We start from the raw sequence: 14,097 nt of genomic DNA on the forward strand, positions 1-14,097 counted from the left end.
GTCCAAGATTGGGAAATTATAGGTACTGCTTTTACCAAGTCACTTATATTTCTCTTAAAATTAATTTCAGCCTGGAGAATGGTCAGGTTTGGAAAAAAACAAGAAGGATGGATTCAAGGTAAGAATTTGCAGATGGAACCGCCTAAAAGGTATACTAATTTAATAATTTCTTTTAATGAGTGATACCATAATTTTAAGATAATCTCTTTTTGTGTCTCTTTGAGTAATGTTCAGATAGAAACCGCTGTTTAAATATTCACGAATCCAAGGTCACATTCACAGAGTAGTTTCATTATATTGTTTCCATAAAATTGTAAGACCTTTAACTTAGTTTTTTCTTTTGTAAAATAAATGCAAAGTCTGTACAGCTTTAATAAGTACAGTGGATTGTGCATAAGTGTCATGCCCGTTTCTCTGCCATGAGGGAGAAATGGAGGAACCCTCATAGAGGAAGAAGAAAGAGAGAAGGGAAGAAAGAGGGTCATGCAGTGCTGGCATGCAGTAGTTTTTCAGGTGCCTGGTTCACAGGTGTACGTAAAGAAATTCCTTAGTGAGTCCTGCTGCTGGGGTCTGATGCCAGGAGGTGGTCTTGGGTAGCGACTGCTGTGGGAGCCCTCCCCTGCTCAGGGCTCTGGCCTCTAGGCTGCGGGGGACTTAGGGGCCACCCTTTCAAAGGGTGGTTAGCAGAGTAAGCAGTGAGGACTGTAGCTCTCCTGTCGCTCCAGTGCTTCAGCATCCGGCCCGTGCTCGAGGGGGCTGATCACAGAGCCACTCCCCGGAGGCACATCCCCTGTTGCCGCAGCCCTGACCAGAGCACTACGCTCCTCCAGCCGAGGCCCTCAGGTGGCCCAGGCCAAACGGAGAGCCTCGTAGCGGGAGGGATCTCATCTTACTGTAACATAAGAAAAGGTTTTGGTGAACAGCCAGGGGCTTAGTAATTTCATTGGCTAAACATTTTTCTTGGCTTTCATTAAGAAGTATTTCTTTAAAGGATCTTGAATACTGCTAATTTTCATTGGTGTATTCAGGGACTCTTAGCTCTCGTTATGAGACTGTGGTGACTCAGTGGGCTTTTATTAAGTTCTATGTGGTCATCAGGTTTAGTTGGGGACACATAAGAACTTTGTGTTTTATATTTCTGACACTGAAATTTGGTCAGGTGAATTTTCTACATAAAATCTAGCTTTAGAGATTTTCAAAAAGTCACAGACTGGAGCTGATGATGCTCAGGTTATGAGAAATCTTTCCTTTAATTCAGCAGCATTGCTCTCATCCTCAGATCCAGTTTGCATTTTTCTAGTTTTCTCAGTCCAGCAGTTTGGGTAATTTATTGCAGCCTCTGCCTTTCACTTGGACCTCATCCAGAGTTTTGTAAGGAGTTTAGATCCTTCAGTAGTGATAGCAAGAGGAAAAGGGTATCTATAGAAGAATGGTCTTTTCTTCTCAGTAATAGATACGTTTCTTTATAAATAGGAGGGGTCCACACCAAAGAGACTGTTCCCTCCCTCCAGGGAAATGGCCTTTGAAAGCAGAAACCCCTTCCCACTGTCTGTTCCTTCCTTGCTGCAGCTCAGGCTCAGCGTTACTTAGCTCTCCTGGTCAGGTCAGCGGCATCCCTGCATCTTTACTGCCTCTCTGCAGTCACTTCATTCATGCCTGTTGTTTTATGACAGAACTCAAAGAGCAGCAGGGCAATTTTTGGAGTCATTTCTTGAGACTTGAAAGGAGTACTCTTCCTTTTTTTTTTTTTTTTTTTTAATCTCCCACTGCTCCCAGTACAGAAATTCTGCTGGACCATTATTTCGTTCCAAACAACAATACCTTGCATTTACATAGCACTTCCTAGTGAACTAAGTGCTCTCGCAGATACTCTCTGAAAGTACACACGGCTGAGGGGGGCAGTGGGAAGATCAGAGCCCCCTGGATATGGCTCCAGGCAGGGGGGTGAGTTATATACTGCCACTAAAGGTGTTTTTCTATGCTATGCCCTTTCCTGCCAGGCAGCAAGGTGGGCTGACTGGGGATTATGTCTCCCTGCCAGGCTACACAGAAACTAAGCAAAGGGTAAGACAAGACCACCCACCTCTTACTCCCTCCCACCCTCAGCTGCCTCTCTTCCCCCCAGCTGATTCCCCTTCCCTCTGCTTTTTACACTCTGAAAATTCCCGAATTCCACTGTTGTGTTCAGAAAGTCTGCCCTTTATTTCTTAACTTTATTTCTGTAGATTCTGCCAGGACACCCTTGGCTCCCTTGGTCCTCTTTCCTTTGCTTCCTTTATACCTTCCACTGTTTACCCCCAACCCTCTCCCTCTTATTTCACTTCTTTTTTCCTTCAATTAAAAAATTTAAATGTACTCATCCAAAAAAAAAAAAATGTACTAAACCAAAAAAGTCATTTTTACTCAAGTAGCAGTATTGGTGTATCCCCTAGGTCATTCTCTCAAGGCTTCCCTTGGCCCAGCGCTTGGCAGCTTCTGCGTTGATGCCCGTCCCTTCCTCTCATTCCTCCCCTTCACCCTGTTGAGGACACTAAAATCATTACTTACCCAGAGTGCAGTGGCCTCTACTTGCTAAAACGTGTAATTGAAAGCAAAAGTAGCAAGATGTCCTCAGTGCAGTCTCCCAGTGATGTGGTTAGCACGGGAGGAAATACTTTTTTTAAAAATGCCCTCCTGTGCAAAAATTGGTACTTCAAATCTAGATAAATGGCTAGGCCTGGAAAAATAAGATAGATGAGAACATGGGGATGTTCAGCTTTGAGAAGAGAATTCAAGAAAGCATATGAACGTGTTCTTCAAAGACTTAGATTGTTATAGAGAAGTTTGATTCCTCTCAGGAGGTCACGGGAGGCCTGTTTCAGTATGAGAGGGCAGTGCACTTTCTGTGAGAGCAGTCTGCTGTCGAATGCACTGCCTCCTGAGTTCCTCATTGCAGGAGACACTAGGAGAACAGTCGTTTAACAGACGTGAGTGAGGATTTAGGCGTAGGTTTGCAGGCTGCACCAACTGACCTCTGAGGCTTCATCTAACATTGAGTGTCTACTTTGGACATACCGTTAACTTCCTACTTGTGAAACCTCAGCTCCATTACCAGGCATTATCAAATAGGCTCATTGTAATTGTTCGCCATAGTCTCTTGCCTCTTTGGTAACTGGAGAAAAATCATTTAAATTTTTCTTGTAACTTAGCAACGTAGTGTCATAGATACAATTAAGTAACATCTTTTCTGTTCGCTAATAAACTTTAGGAAGATATATCAGAAATACTTTTTAAATTCCAATTTTATATGATTTCCTTAATTTTATTGAATAGTGAGCGACTTTCAAAGGATGATTTTCTATGTTAAGTATAAATATTCTAGCCATAATTGACTTAGTCTGTCATAATGATGCTTTTTTAATATATCAGATTATTTGCTGAAGGGTTCATATTTATATCCTAATGTTTATAATCCTTTTGGTAGGTATCAGTTTGGACTTAAGCCCTTAGAGTTTTATTCTTTGTCATTTTGCAACTTTTATATATTAGCTGCAATATGTAGGTAGTCTTGCAAATAGTTGGCCTTTAATATATACCTTATTTCTCTGATTCTAAGATGCCCGTGATTGCAACCTGCATCACAGACCTAATAAGTTTGCAAAGAAGAAAAAAAGAAATTGCACATTCTAGTTTTACCATTCATTTGTTTAAATTCCCACTCAGAGTCTGAATGTAAGCCTCTTTTTGACCAGTATGCAGAGCTTCACTGGCACAGTGCTTTTCATTATGTAGAGTAGTGATTTTGACCGCCGAAATCTGTAAGAGTGACTGTATAATTTTGAGGCATGTGAAAGAATATGGAATTTTGTGTCCTTGTCCTTTTTTGTAAAACTCAAGCTGCTTTTTTTCCTTAATTGAGTTGCGTTGTGTATACTACAGGATGAACGGCTTCTCTCAAATTATGGGTGCACCTTTGGACAGAGACATTTAGTGCTGGGTGACAAAGCCTTTCACAGCGTCTGAGTCTGTCACACCAAATTCTCCTGGCTATGAGAAATGCTTTAGACTGAGACCACTGGCAGTTTTCTTTGCTTTTAATTGAGTTGACAGACACAACAGGGTAGTCAGTGTTACATCATAGTGCCATCTTTTTGATAAGAGTTTTAAGTAACAAATCCATGATCTAAATTTAAGTTAAAAAGCCATCCTTGTTTGGTGCTGTATAAATGAAGTCACAGCTAAAGCGACAGGTAGATGAACAAATACCTTTTGTACACAGCTAAGGGTACATGTACTCAGGTGTAAGGACAGCTGTGTCAAAACTTACTCCTGCACCTAGTGGCTGCTAAGTCACTTTTGACAATTGTAAGAAGTGTCAATTTCAGAAATGTTGAAATTTATAAAACCCGTGTCTTAGAATCCAGGAAATACGGTATTTGCTGATTGATTGGCTAATCCTCAAGAAAACCAGTATCGTTTTTGGCAATAGCTCTCCCGAATATACATATTCAGTAGTACGATGTTTTCCTGCCAGAGACAGAAAGTACATTTTTCAAAAGTATTTTCCACCTTGTAAAGGTCTTCATCTTACAGAAACACTTGGGAAGAAGGAAGAGGGCTTTAAAAACAAAAGCATAATTCAGCCTTTAAAGTAAAGGCTAAGGACTTAAAACTTCTACTCAGTTTTTTAGAGACTTAATCGATAATTTGATTAATAGTGTTAAATGGGACAGTCTTCCAAATTTTATGAATGTCTTAGTTGGAAAGATGCTATGTATTAAAGAGCAGTTCTTTTAAAGATTATTTCACGAACATCAGATTTTTCAGATACGTACTATGAAAGATCTGGATTATCGTGTACCAGTTTCAGAAATAACATTTGAAAATGTTATGAAAAATATAAGGTATAAATGTGTAGTGGCTGTAATAATTAATAAAAATAGAATTCTCTCTTGCAAAATTGTTTTAACTAGGACGTACAAAAGCAGATCATGAGTATTTTCTTTAATATTTAGACCACTATTGGTATCTTGATCATATCATTGGTATCTTAGTTACATAACTATAGAAAATCATATTTTTATAACACTTTACTTATCAGCCAGCTCAGTATTATCCAAGGTAAATTTTGACCATCAGTTTATTTCATTCCAACATGTCCTAGCAGCCTGTGCTACTTAATCTATCCTCTGAAGTTGCTAATTCCTCGTTGTCTGTTTTTTGCTGATGTACCCCTATACATTTACTGTCACTTCACATCCACTCCTGTTTGCAGTTCTTGGCCTTAGGAAATTGCATGCAGAATAAGAAGTTGAAGACTGAATTATGAATGCATGGCGATGAGCTCTAAGTGAGCCAGTGTGAAGAGAAAAATAATAGAATGTGTAGCCATAAAGCCTAATTGACTTGGGAAATTTTATAGCTAATAAATTTAGCCTGCCGTTTATTTCTAGCTTTAACTGATGTAACTTCTTTTTAACTCTAGTCATCTCAGCTCAGTAATCCCCAGTTTGTATGGGTGGTGCCGGCTTTGCGTCAGCTTCACGAGATCACGCGCTCGTTTATAAAACAGACCTATCAAAAGCAAGACAAGGTAAGAGAAGAGCCCTGTTCAATGACTATACAGTTACATACACAACTGTTGGAATAACAAAACATAAAGATCTTGCTGAGTTTTATAGTCACTATTTTACATTTTTATGATTATTAATATCATTCATTTATATTCTCTAATAATCTTGAGTTTAAACATCATTCTACTTTCATTTCGATGGAGTTTTTCTTTTGATCTATCCTGAACTCATTTATGACCTTTTTATTTCCTTAATTTATTGAAATGATTACGCCAGTTTTTAAAAGTTAGGATGGTATTTTGGAAATGTGTTTGGAAAGATGTAAAGACATTTGATCTCAGGAAGATTAGATTGTTTAAGGACCTGGAGCTTCCTTGGTGGGAGAGACTTGGGAAGAAAGCTCCGGAAAAGTACACAAGCAGTGAAATAGTTCTTTGGAAAGTTGCCTTAAAAAAAAAAAAAAAAAACCTCTAAAAGAAAAAAATTAGCGGAGAAGTTTACTAATTCCCTTAATTCTAGTTATGTGCACACTAGATGATTTTATTTGCTTTTGTGTAGGGTTGGGATTGAAGAAATCCTTAGATTCGCTGTCCTTCACTCACCTAGGACCATGTGATAAAACCGAAGCTTGTGTTAAACTGACCCAATCACTGCAGATTCTCATACCATTTTTCTTTTTGTTGTTTTTGCCAAGAGCATTATTCAAGACTTGAAGAAAAATTTTGAAATTGTGAAATTGGTAACGGGAAGTTTGATAGCCTGTCATCGACTTGCAGCTGCTGTGGCTGGACCTGGAGGCTTAACTGGTTCAACACTGGTAGACGGCCGATACACTTACCGGGAGGTATCCGGCATTGCGCTTTTGTGTCGTGATTTACAGCATTCATCTGGCTTTTTGCACTTGAACTATAAAAATAATATTTGTTGGGTGTCACTCGAAAAGAGGCGGCGTGAGGTATCTTTGTAGTGACGGAACAGTTTTGTGTTTTCGCTATAACCATTTTAAAATTAAAGTTGAGAAAATTGTTATTTCTGGGTAAATCTTTCAGTAAATCCCCTAAAAACTCCCTGTGATAAAGTGATAAAGATAACCACCTTTCTCTTGTCTTTCTTCGGAAATAATAATTGTCAGTTCTGTGGAGAATTGTTCCTTAAATCAACTGATTAGTAACACTGTTTTTAAAAATTGGAAAAAATCTTAACTCACCACTTGTGAGTTTGTGGTGTTTTACCTTGAGATTGCTGAAATGATATTTTACTGACATCCAAAGTCAACTGAAATTGGTAATAGACTTGAAGTAGCTTCCAAAACATCATGCCGTCAGCTTACAAACAGATGTCTCACATTTATTTTACTGCAAATTATATGAGAAAGTGTTAGGTAGAACTTTTTTTTTTTTAATCAAAAAAATTTGTTTTTAATTTTGCTTTTAGGTAGGAATGCCTGGAGTTAACTAATTAGCATTGCTTCTTTTTGCAGTATTTAGAGGCCCATCTAAAATTTCTAGCATTTTTCTTACAAGAAGCTACTCTGTATCTGGGTTGGAATCGTGCCAAGGAAATCTGGGAATGTCTCGTGACTGGCCAGGATGTGTGTGAATTAGATAGAGAGGTAAGAAGACGGTAGGGTGCGTAAAATAAGGCAGAAGTGGGACTTCAGTATTTTACCTTTTCTGTGTGTCTCATATTTTTTGTGGGTCTCACATCTTTAGTTCTAAACACTTCTCAGTTGGCCAAGCGTACATTTGTACTAACAGGCCAGGAACCGTAAGTGCTGAAAAGGTACTTCAGATAATATATATCTAGGACCTAGACGTACGAGTTCTTTAACCGTATTCTGGATAAAGCCAGGTTCAGAGTGAGCACGGCTACGGAATCCTCTGTGTGTCTTACGGTTTTCTCCCTCCCGTGGAGCTGACCACAAGTTACCAGCCAGAAACCGCGAATTCCTGTGATGATGTTGCACCCCAGAAACACAAAGAAGAGTAAATGCCTAGACAGATTTTTTAAACTATAATTAAGCAGCTGAAAGTAGATTAAACCAGGAGCAGAACACCTGACTTGGCGTATTTTAACAATGAATTGCTGTTTGCTCATCTCATTTTACAGAACTAGAACTGCTTCATAGCACTGTTGAAAGGACCACATACGTGCCCTTGCACAGCACAGTGGCTGGCACATAGCAAGGCTTGTTAATAAGCATTCGTGGAGAAGCCCAAGTTTAAACTCCACTGAACGGTGTGCATCTATATTTGCATTATCTGGGGGAGAGGTTGCTAGAACTGCTTTATTTAGTTGCAGAGCACCAGGCATTTCAGTTTTCAGTGGTATTTCGTCCATAAATATTTTTGAAGATTTAAATATAATTTATCTTCACTCTCCCACTTTGGAATATGTATTTGCCTGAAACGGATTTTAGTTACAGGGTAACATTTGTTTTGATCCACAGATGTGTTTTGAATGGTTTACAAAAGGGCAACATGATCTCGAGAGTGATGTTCAACAGCAGCTTTTCAAGGAGAAGATTCTTAAATTGGAGTCCTATGAAATCACAATGAATGGTAGGAAAACTACTTAAAATCTTTTTTTCTCATTTAGTTAAGAAATTTTATTCTTTCCTTTCCCTCTGAGTCCACATCTCAGAAGCAACTAATCAGTCTGGAATATCCTTCTGGACTTTTCTTTACATCTATGTAAAGAAACGTATGTTTATATACACAGATAAGTTCCTTTTCATGTGAATGGTATTGTATGATTAATTTTAAATTATATGGCCCGGTAGCTCAAATGGTCAAATGGTGGCATGTATCAGTACTTCACTCCATTTTATGGCTGAAGAATACTCCATTGCATGAATATACCACATTTTATTTATGCATCCATCAGTTGATGGACATTGAGTTGTTACCACTTTTTGGCTATGATCAGTAACACTGCTATAAGCATTTATGTACAAGTTTTTGTGTGGACGTTAGTTTTCATTTCTCTTCAGTGTATATTGAGGAGTGGAATTGTATCCTGGAACCAACATTTGAAGAACTGTCAAAATATTTTGCAAAATGGCTGTACTATTTTATGCTCCTCCCAGCAGCATCTGAGAGTTTCAGTTCCTTCCCATCTTCACCAACACTTGTTATTATCTGTCATCTTTATTCTTGCCATCCTGGCGTGTGTCAGGTGTTATCTTGTGGTTTCGGTCTGCATTTCCCTGATGACTGATGATATTGAGCATCTGTGCATGTGTTTATTGACTGTATGTATATAGTCTTTGAAGAAATGTCTATTCACACCTTTTGCCCATTATGAGTTGGGTTGTCTTTTTATTGTTGAGCTGTATATTCTGCATAGTAGCTCCTCATCGGATGCACGATTTGCAAATATTTTGTCGCCTTCAGTGGGTAGTCGTTTCACACTCTCGTAGTCCTTTGAAGCACAAAGTTCTTGATTTTGATGAGGTCCAGTTTACCTGTTTTTTTCTGGAGGTGTTTGTGCTTTTGGTACCATATCTAACAAACCATTGTGTAATCTGAGGTCTTGAAGATTTATGACTGTTTGGTCCTGAGAGTTTTATAGTTTTGGCTCTTGATATACTTGGGAGTCTTTTCATCGGTTATCTGTGGTACTTAGAGTGCATGAATTTATCTGACCTTCTATAATTTCAGGTTTTAACTTATTTAAGACTTTCTTTGAAAATGTGAATCTTTGTGATCATCGATTGAAACGGCAAGGAGCTCAGTTGGTGAGTACATCATTCTGAAATCTAGGTAATTTGGATAATCTAGTAAAACACGACAAAAAAAGGTGTCGTAATTTTGTTAAAGAATGGGCATCTCCTCGACTGCCGTCTTCTGCATTGATGACAGGGCTTCTCTTAGAGCCTAACGGAGGCCCCCCTTCCCAGCACAGTGACACCTCGCCAACTGCCTGCGAGAGCACAGTTGACTCTCCAATCCCTCCAGGCTTCTTGCTGACCTGGGGCAGCCACAGCAGCCTCCTGTGGCTGGGTGAATGCAGGGTAGGGATCGTTTCATTGAAGCTTCCAACTCCTCAGATCTGGTAATGGACATGTTCCTAAAAAGTAACAACATCTTTAATTCTGAAGATGAATCTTCAGTTCATCGCAGTGGCAGGGATTTGGGGAGAAATTTTTAGGAACAGTCAATGAAGCTGGAAAATGATGATCCATAGAATGTATATAGCGTATGTTTATATTTACATATGCACCTTAAGAAAGACAGACAAAAAGTAACTCTCTTTTCTAAGACCTAACTCTCTTTATTCAAGACCTGGCTTCCTGGATGGTAAGAATTTTTACAAAATCTCTGAAGCCTAGATTCTGTCATTTGAACGGAGCTTTGGGCAGACCAGATTGAGCCTCAAGGGTTATTAACCACTTCCAGCTGGGCTCTCTTGCCTTTTAGAGAAAAGCTCTTGAAGATGGTGCCCACCTCAGAAGATGGTGCCCACCTCACTCCTATGTGTTTCCGCTTCTGTAGCCTGTCTCGGTAGATTTCCAGCTTAGGTTTAGGAATATCTGGAGAAAACTCTCCATATCCTGGTGGCCGTGGACATAGCCCAGTGTTTCTGTAGTTGTTTTTTTTTTCTTTGTTTTAAAGTTCCAAATCAGTGCAACAGTGCTCTCGCATGTAGCTTAGTTTTTGCAGCCTTAATTCATATTAAACTGAAAGGTGTAGACTTGAGTAATATAATAGAAAATAATTGTCTGTAATTTTGTGACCTTGGTGTGCTTTACAAATTTTTTTCTTTTGAACAGTATGTAGAAAAGCTGGAATTGATAGGAATGGATTTCATTTGGAAAATAGCCATGGAATCACCTGATGAAGAAATTGCTAATGAAGCTATTCAGTTAATCATAAACTATAGTTACATTAACCTAAATCCTAGATTAAAGAAGGTGGGTGCTCGTGCACAGAACAGAAGATTTATATATATATGTTTTTATTGATACGTTCTCACCCTTGGTGTGCCTGAAAATTGGCTTTTTTATTTTGATATTTTGCTCTTAATAATGATTGCAACTAAAAGTCGGACTAATTTTAATTTCTTTTATCTCTTACTTGTAGGATTCTGTATCATTACATAAGAAATTTATTGCTGATTGTTACACGAGATTAGAAGTGAGTGGTAAATTTCCTTTGAACCTGTTTTTGAATTTCACTTGACCCTGTTTTTGAAATAAATGCTTTGATGTTTTTCCTTTTTTAATTTTATATTGGGATCATGTAAAATATTGATATTTGTGGCTGGATTCTACTGAAGAATTTGTCAGCAGTACCTTATTGTCACATAGGGAACAGACATTTGCCTTGGTTTCCCCAGTACAGAAACGTCCTTTATGGGAAAGCTTTCCTTCTCCTTCCACCACTCCTCCTCCCCACTCCACCCACCCCCCATTTTGGAGTATAGAAACTGTCTACAGAAAACAGATCTGCTATACATTCCACTTTTCTTTTTTTTTTTCCCAGATTTTATTTATTTATTTGACAGAGAGAGAGACAGCGAGAGAGGGAACACAAGCAGGGGGAGCGGGAGAGGGAGAAGCAGGTTTCCTGCCGAGCAGGGAGCCCGATGCGGGGCTCGATCCCAGGACCCTGGGACCATGACCCGAGCTGAAGGCAGGCGCTTAACAACTGAGCCACCCAGGCGCCCCTACATTCTACATTTCTAATAGATTCTTTTCTCCTTCTCTTTCTGTCCAGGAGTTTCATGAAAGAACTTGCTTTTCCTACCCTTACCCATTTTCACCTGAGACTGTATCTTAAATGTTATTAAAGGCCTCGCAGGACACTGAGTAGTTGGTGGTGTTGGTGGTCTTTGTCCATTAGAAGCCTGCTGTGTGATACCATCTCACATTTATTTCCAGCATGACGGTTAAAGCATTAAACAGTCATTTTTATTCTTAATTGTACTTAAATTTTATATCTAATGGAGAGTATTCCAAAAACATAGGCTGCTGCCCCCAAGTGTCAATAAATTAACCTTCTGATGATGAATATGTGCTTGAATCCATACAGGATTTTCCAAATTGTGACTTCCATCCAGATAGGTCATCATAAGAAAACATTTAAAATATTCAGATACCTTAAATGAGGTACCATTCAAGTTTTAGCATGTGTAGAACAGTAGTTCTCAACTAGAGGTTCTTTTGCCTCCTGGAGATCATTTGGCAATGTCTGGAGACCTTTTGGTTGTCACAGCCAGAGAGGTCCCCCTGGTACCTAGTGGTAGGTGGGTAGTGACTGGAGGTCAGAGATGTTGCCAAACATCCTGCAAAGCCCAGGAAAGCCCTCCAACAAAAAGTTCTCAGCCCAAAATAGCAGTAGGACCAAGGTTTGAGAAACCCTGATAGAGAATAATTGTTTCCTGTTTCATAGGCAGCCAGTTCAGCACTTGGTGGCCCCACTCTGACGCATGCTGTGACCAGAGCAACAAAAATGCTTACAGCGACTGCTATGCCAACCGTAGCAACATCAGTTCAATCTCCTTATAGGTAAGAGTGACGAAATTACGGCACATCCTTGCCTGATGCAGGAATATATATGTATGTGTATATGTGTGCGTATGTGTATATATGTATGTATGTATGTATCAGTTTGAAAAAATAAAAAATAACTGGCTGCTTTTTTTGGAGATGTCTCAATTGTGGATTTCTTCCTTGTATGTCATAATTTTTGCATATAGTCATATCCTGAGAAATTGTATGACCATATCATACTTCCCCAAATCTGTATGTTTTTCCCTGAAGATCCCTAGGTCATCATCACCACCACCCAGGTATTGCTCTGCCCCTCCCCTCTGCCTAGTGGTCAACTTCTGTTGTTTTGTTACTTTTTTTTTTTTTGTATTTAAATAATTTTACTTTGACTCTATGTAACAGGAGTAACCTACTCTTGCAACAGACTGCAGGTATATTCATTGTACGAAGAGCAATTTTTTTCAAGTTTGAAATATTTACTTAGTTAGACATAACCGTTCTCCTTGTGCCCAAATCAGGGCATTAACAGCATAAGCAAGGTGAAGTGGAAGATGATGGTCAACTAAAATTGTGCGTTATAATATTATCATAGTTAAAACATTATTTACTTAAAATTATTTTTCAAAATAATTTTTAATAAGAATTCTATCACCAAATTCCAACTTTGAACTGACATCTTATCACATTGCCATGTTTTCAGTGTTTCAGTGTTTTCAGATACTATCAGTGAAATCTGAGTTCAATATTTGCTATAGTTGTTTGATGTGGCGAGGAATGTAGATGAATATTCAGAAACATTAGACTGAAGGAACTCAAATGCTCCTGTGAGGTTTTGTAAGCCCTTCATTCTTTGCCCCAAACCAGTGGTGTCCAAGAAACCTTGGCAGGTGCTCAGAACAAGGCTTACTTTGCTGTGCTCTGGTGATGGGTGCTCAGATTGTCTCTTTATACTCTTGGAATGTCTTTATGTGTGTATTTGTTATTTATTTTTATTTACAGTTCTTTTTTCTTTTTAAAGCCTTTCTTTAGAAAAGGAATCAAAACAATATATCCTTACATTCTATATCTTTTTTTTTTTAAAGGAGTTGCGTACTAGGTAGCAATATTTTATTAACATGAGAGATGCCAATAAAACTCAACCCTCTTGGTGCTCTTTTTAAAATGCCAGAAAGTGGGGTGCCTGGCTGGCTCAGTCGGTAGAGCATGCGACTCTTGATCTTGGGTTTGTAAGTTCGAACCCCACATTGGGTGTGGAGATTACTTAAAAATAAAATCTTACAAAAAATGGTTAAAATGGTAGAAAGTAATTACAGAGTATTCAGCTCATAAAAAGAACACTAACATGAGCTTTGCATTCCCATATTGATGGAAGTGTATTTCAAATAGGCTTTCATTGAGAATGTGTATTGAGAATTCCTAATTACATGTTTGTAAGATGTGGTCCATCTCTGCCTAGGTCCTTAATGATTCATTTGTCTGACAAACCAGAGTAGAAATGCATTGATGAACTATTGGATTGGGATTTCCAAACTGCCAACGTCTTTAAATGTGTTTTTTGTTTTTCTCTTTTATAAGGGATTTTTATTCTGAATCAGTTCTTGTTTGTATGACTACAGAGCAAAACTACAGGATAGTTTTTAACTATTCTTGTTATAAACCCTAAACACTGTTAATAGGAATATGTAATTTCAAAATTGCATTTGAACCAGGACACTGTAGTTGATCTTATTTCACTGGTTTTAAGAGAACTTCTCAGTGACCATAATTGAGTTATTCTCTCATCTACACAGTGTTCTGCAATGCTGTCTGTGATTTAATTCATTATTGAGGCATAATTAAGTTCACTCATTCACTTATTTAGTTAGCATTTAGATATTTCCTAAAGATTTTCCATCTCAATATCATATTCTAGTCTTGCCCATAGCCTGAAAGGATTTAAATGTATTTAACAGAACTATTAGAATGTGTTTAACCAACTCTTTTTAAAGTGAAATTTCCAATACTGCTATTCAGCAAACCAGACCAATTGTTAGAAAATGGTAGTAGTAT

General features: G+C 38.4%; 1 protein-coding gene across 3 annotated transcripts in view; it reads left to right on the top strand.

The window, feature by feature from the left end:
- The window catches only part of USP24 (ubiquitin specific peptidase 24), a 135,956-nt gene that overhangs the window by 51,388 nt on the left and 70,471 nt on the right, over window positions 1-14,097 (top strand). For all 3 annotated transcript variants that reach the window (XM_025871721.2, XM_073896683.1, XM_073896684.1), the window contains exons 16-24: window positions 71-118; window positions 5,465-5,572; window positions 6,247-6,396; window positions 7,033-7,164; window positions 8,002-8,113; window positions 9,215-9,291; window positions 10,327-10,467; window positions 10,637-10,690; window positions 11,948-12,063. In XM_025871721.2, the coding sequence (XP_025727506.2) occupies window positions 71-118; window positions 5,465-5,572; window positions 6,247-6,396; window positions 7,033-7,164; window positions 8,002-8,113; window positions 9,215-9,291; window positions 10,327-10,467; window positions 10,637-10,690; window positions 11,948-12,063 (938 nt within the window). The remainder of the gene's footprint in view (window positions 1-70; window positions 119-5,464; window positions 5,573-6,246; window positions 6,397-7,032; window positions 7,165-8,001; window positions 8,114-9,214; window positions 9,292-10,326; window positions 10,468-10,636; window positions 10,691-11,947; window positions 12,064-14,097) is intronic.

Source organism: Callorhinus ursinus, unplaced genomic scaffold, assembly GCF_003265705.2.
Source record: "Callorhinus ursinus isolate GAN/ISIS: 27379988/994484 unplaced genomic scaffold, GSC_fseal_2.0 scaffold9, whole genome shotgun sequence".
In the NCBI taxonomy this organism is placed as follows: domain Eukaryota; kingdom Metazoa; phylum Chordata; class Mammalia; order Carnivora; family Otariidae; genus Callorhinus; species Callorhinus ursinus.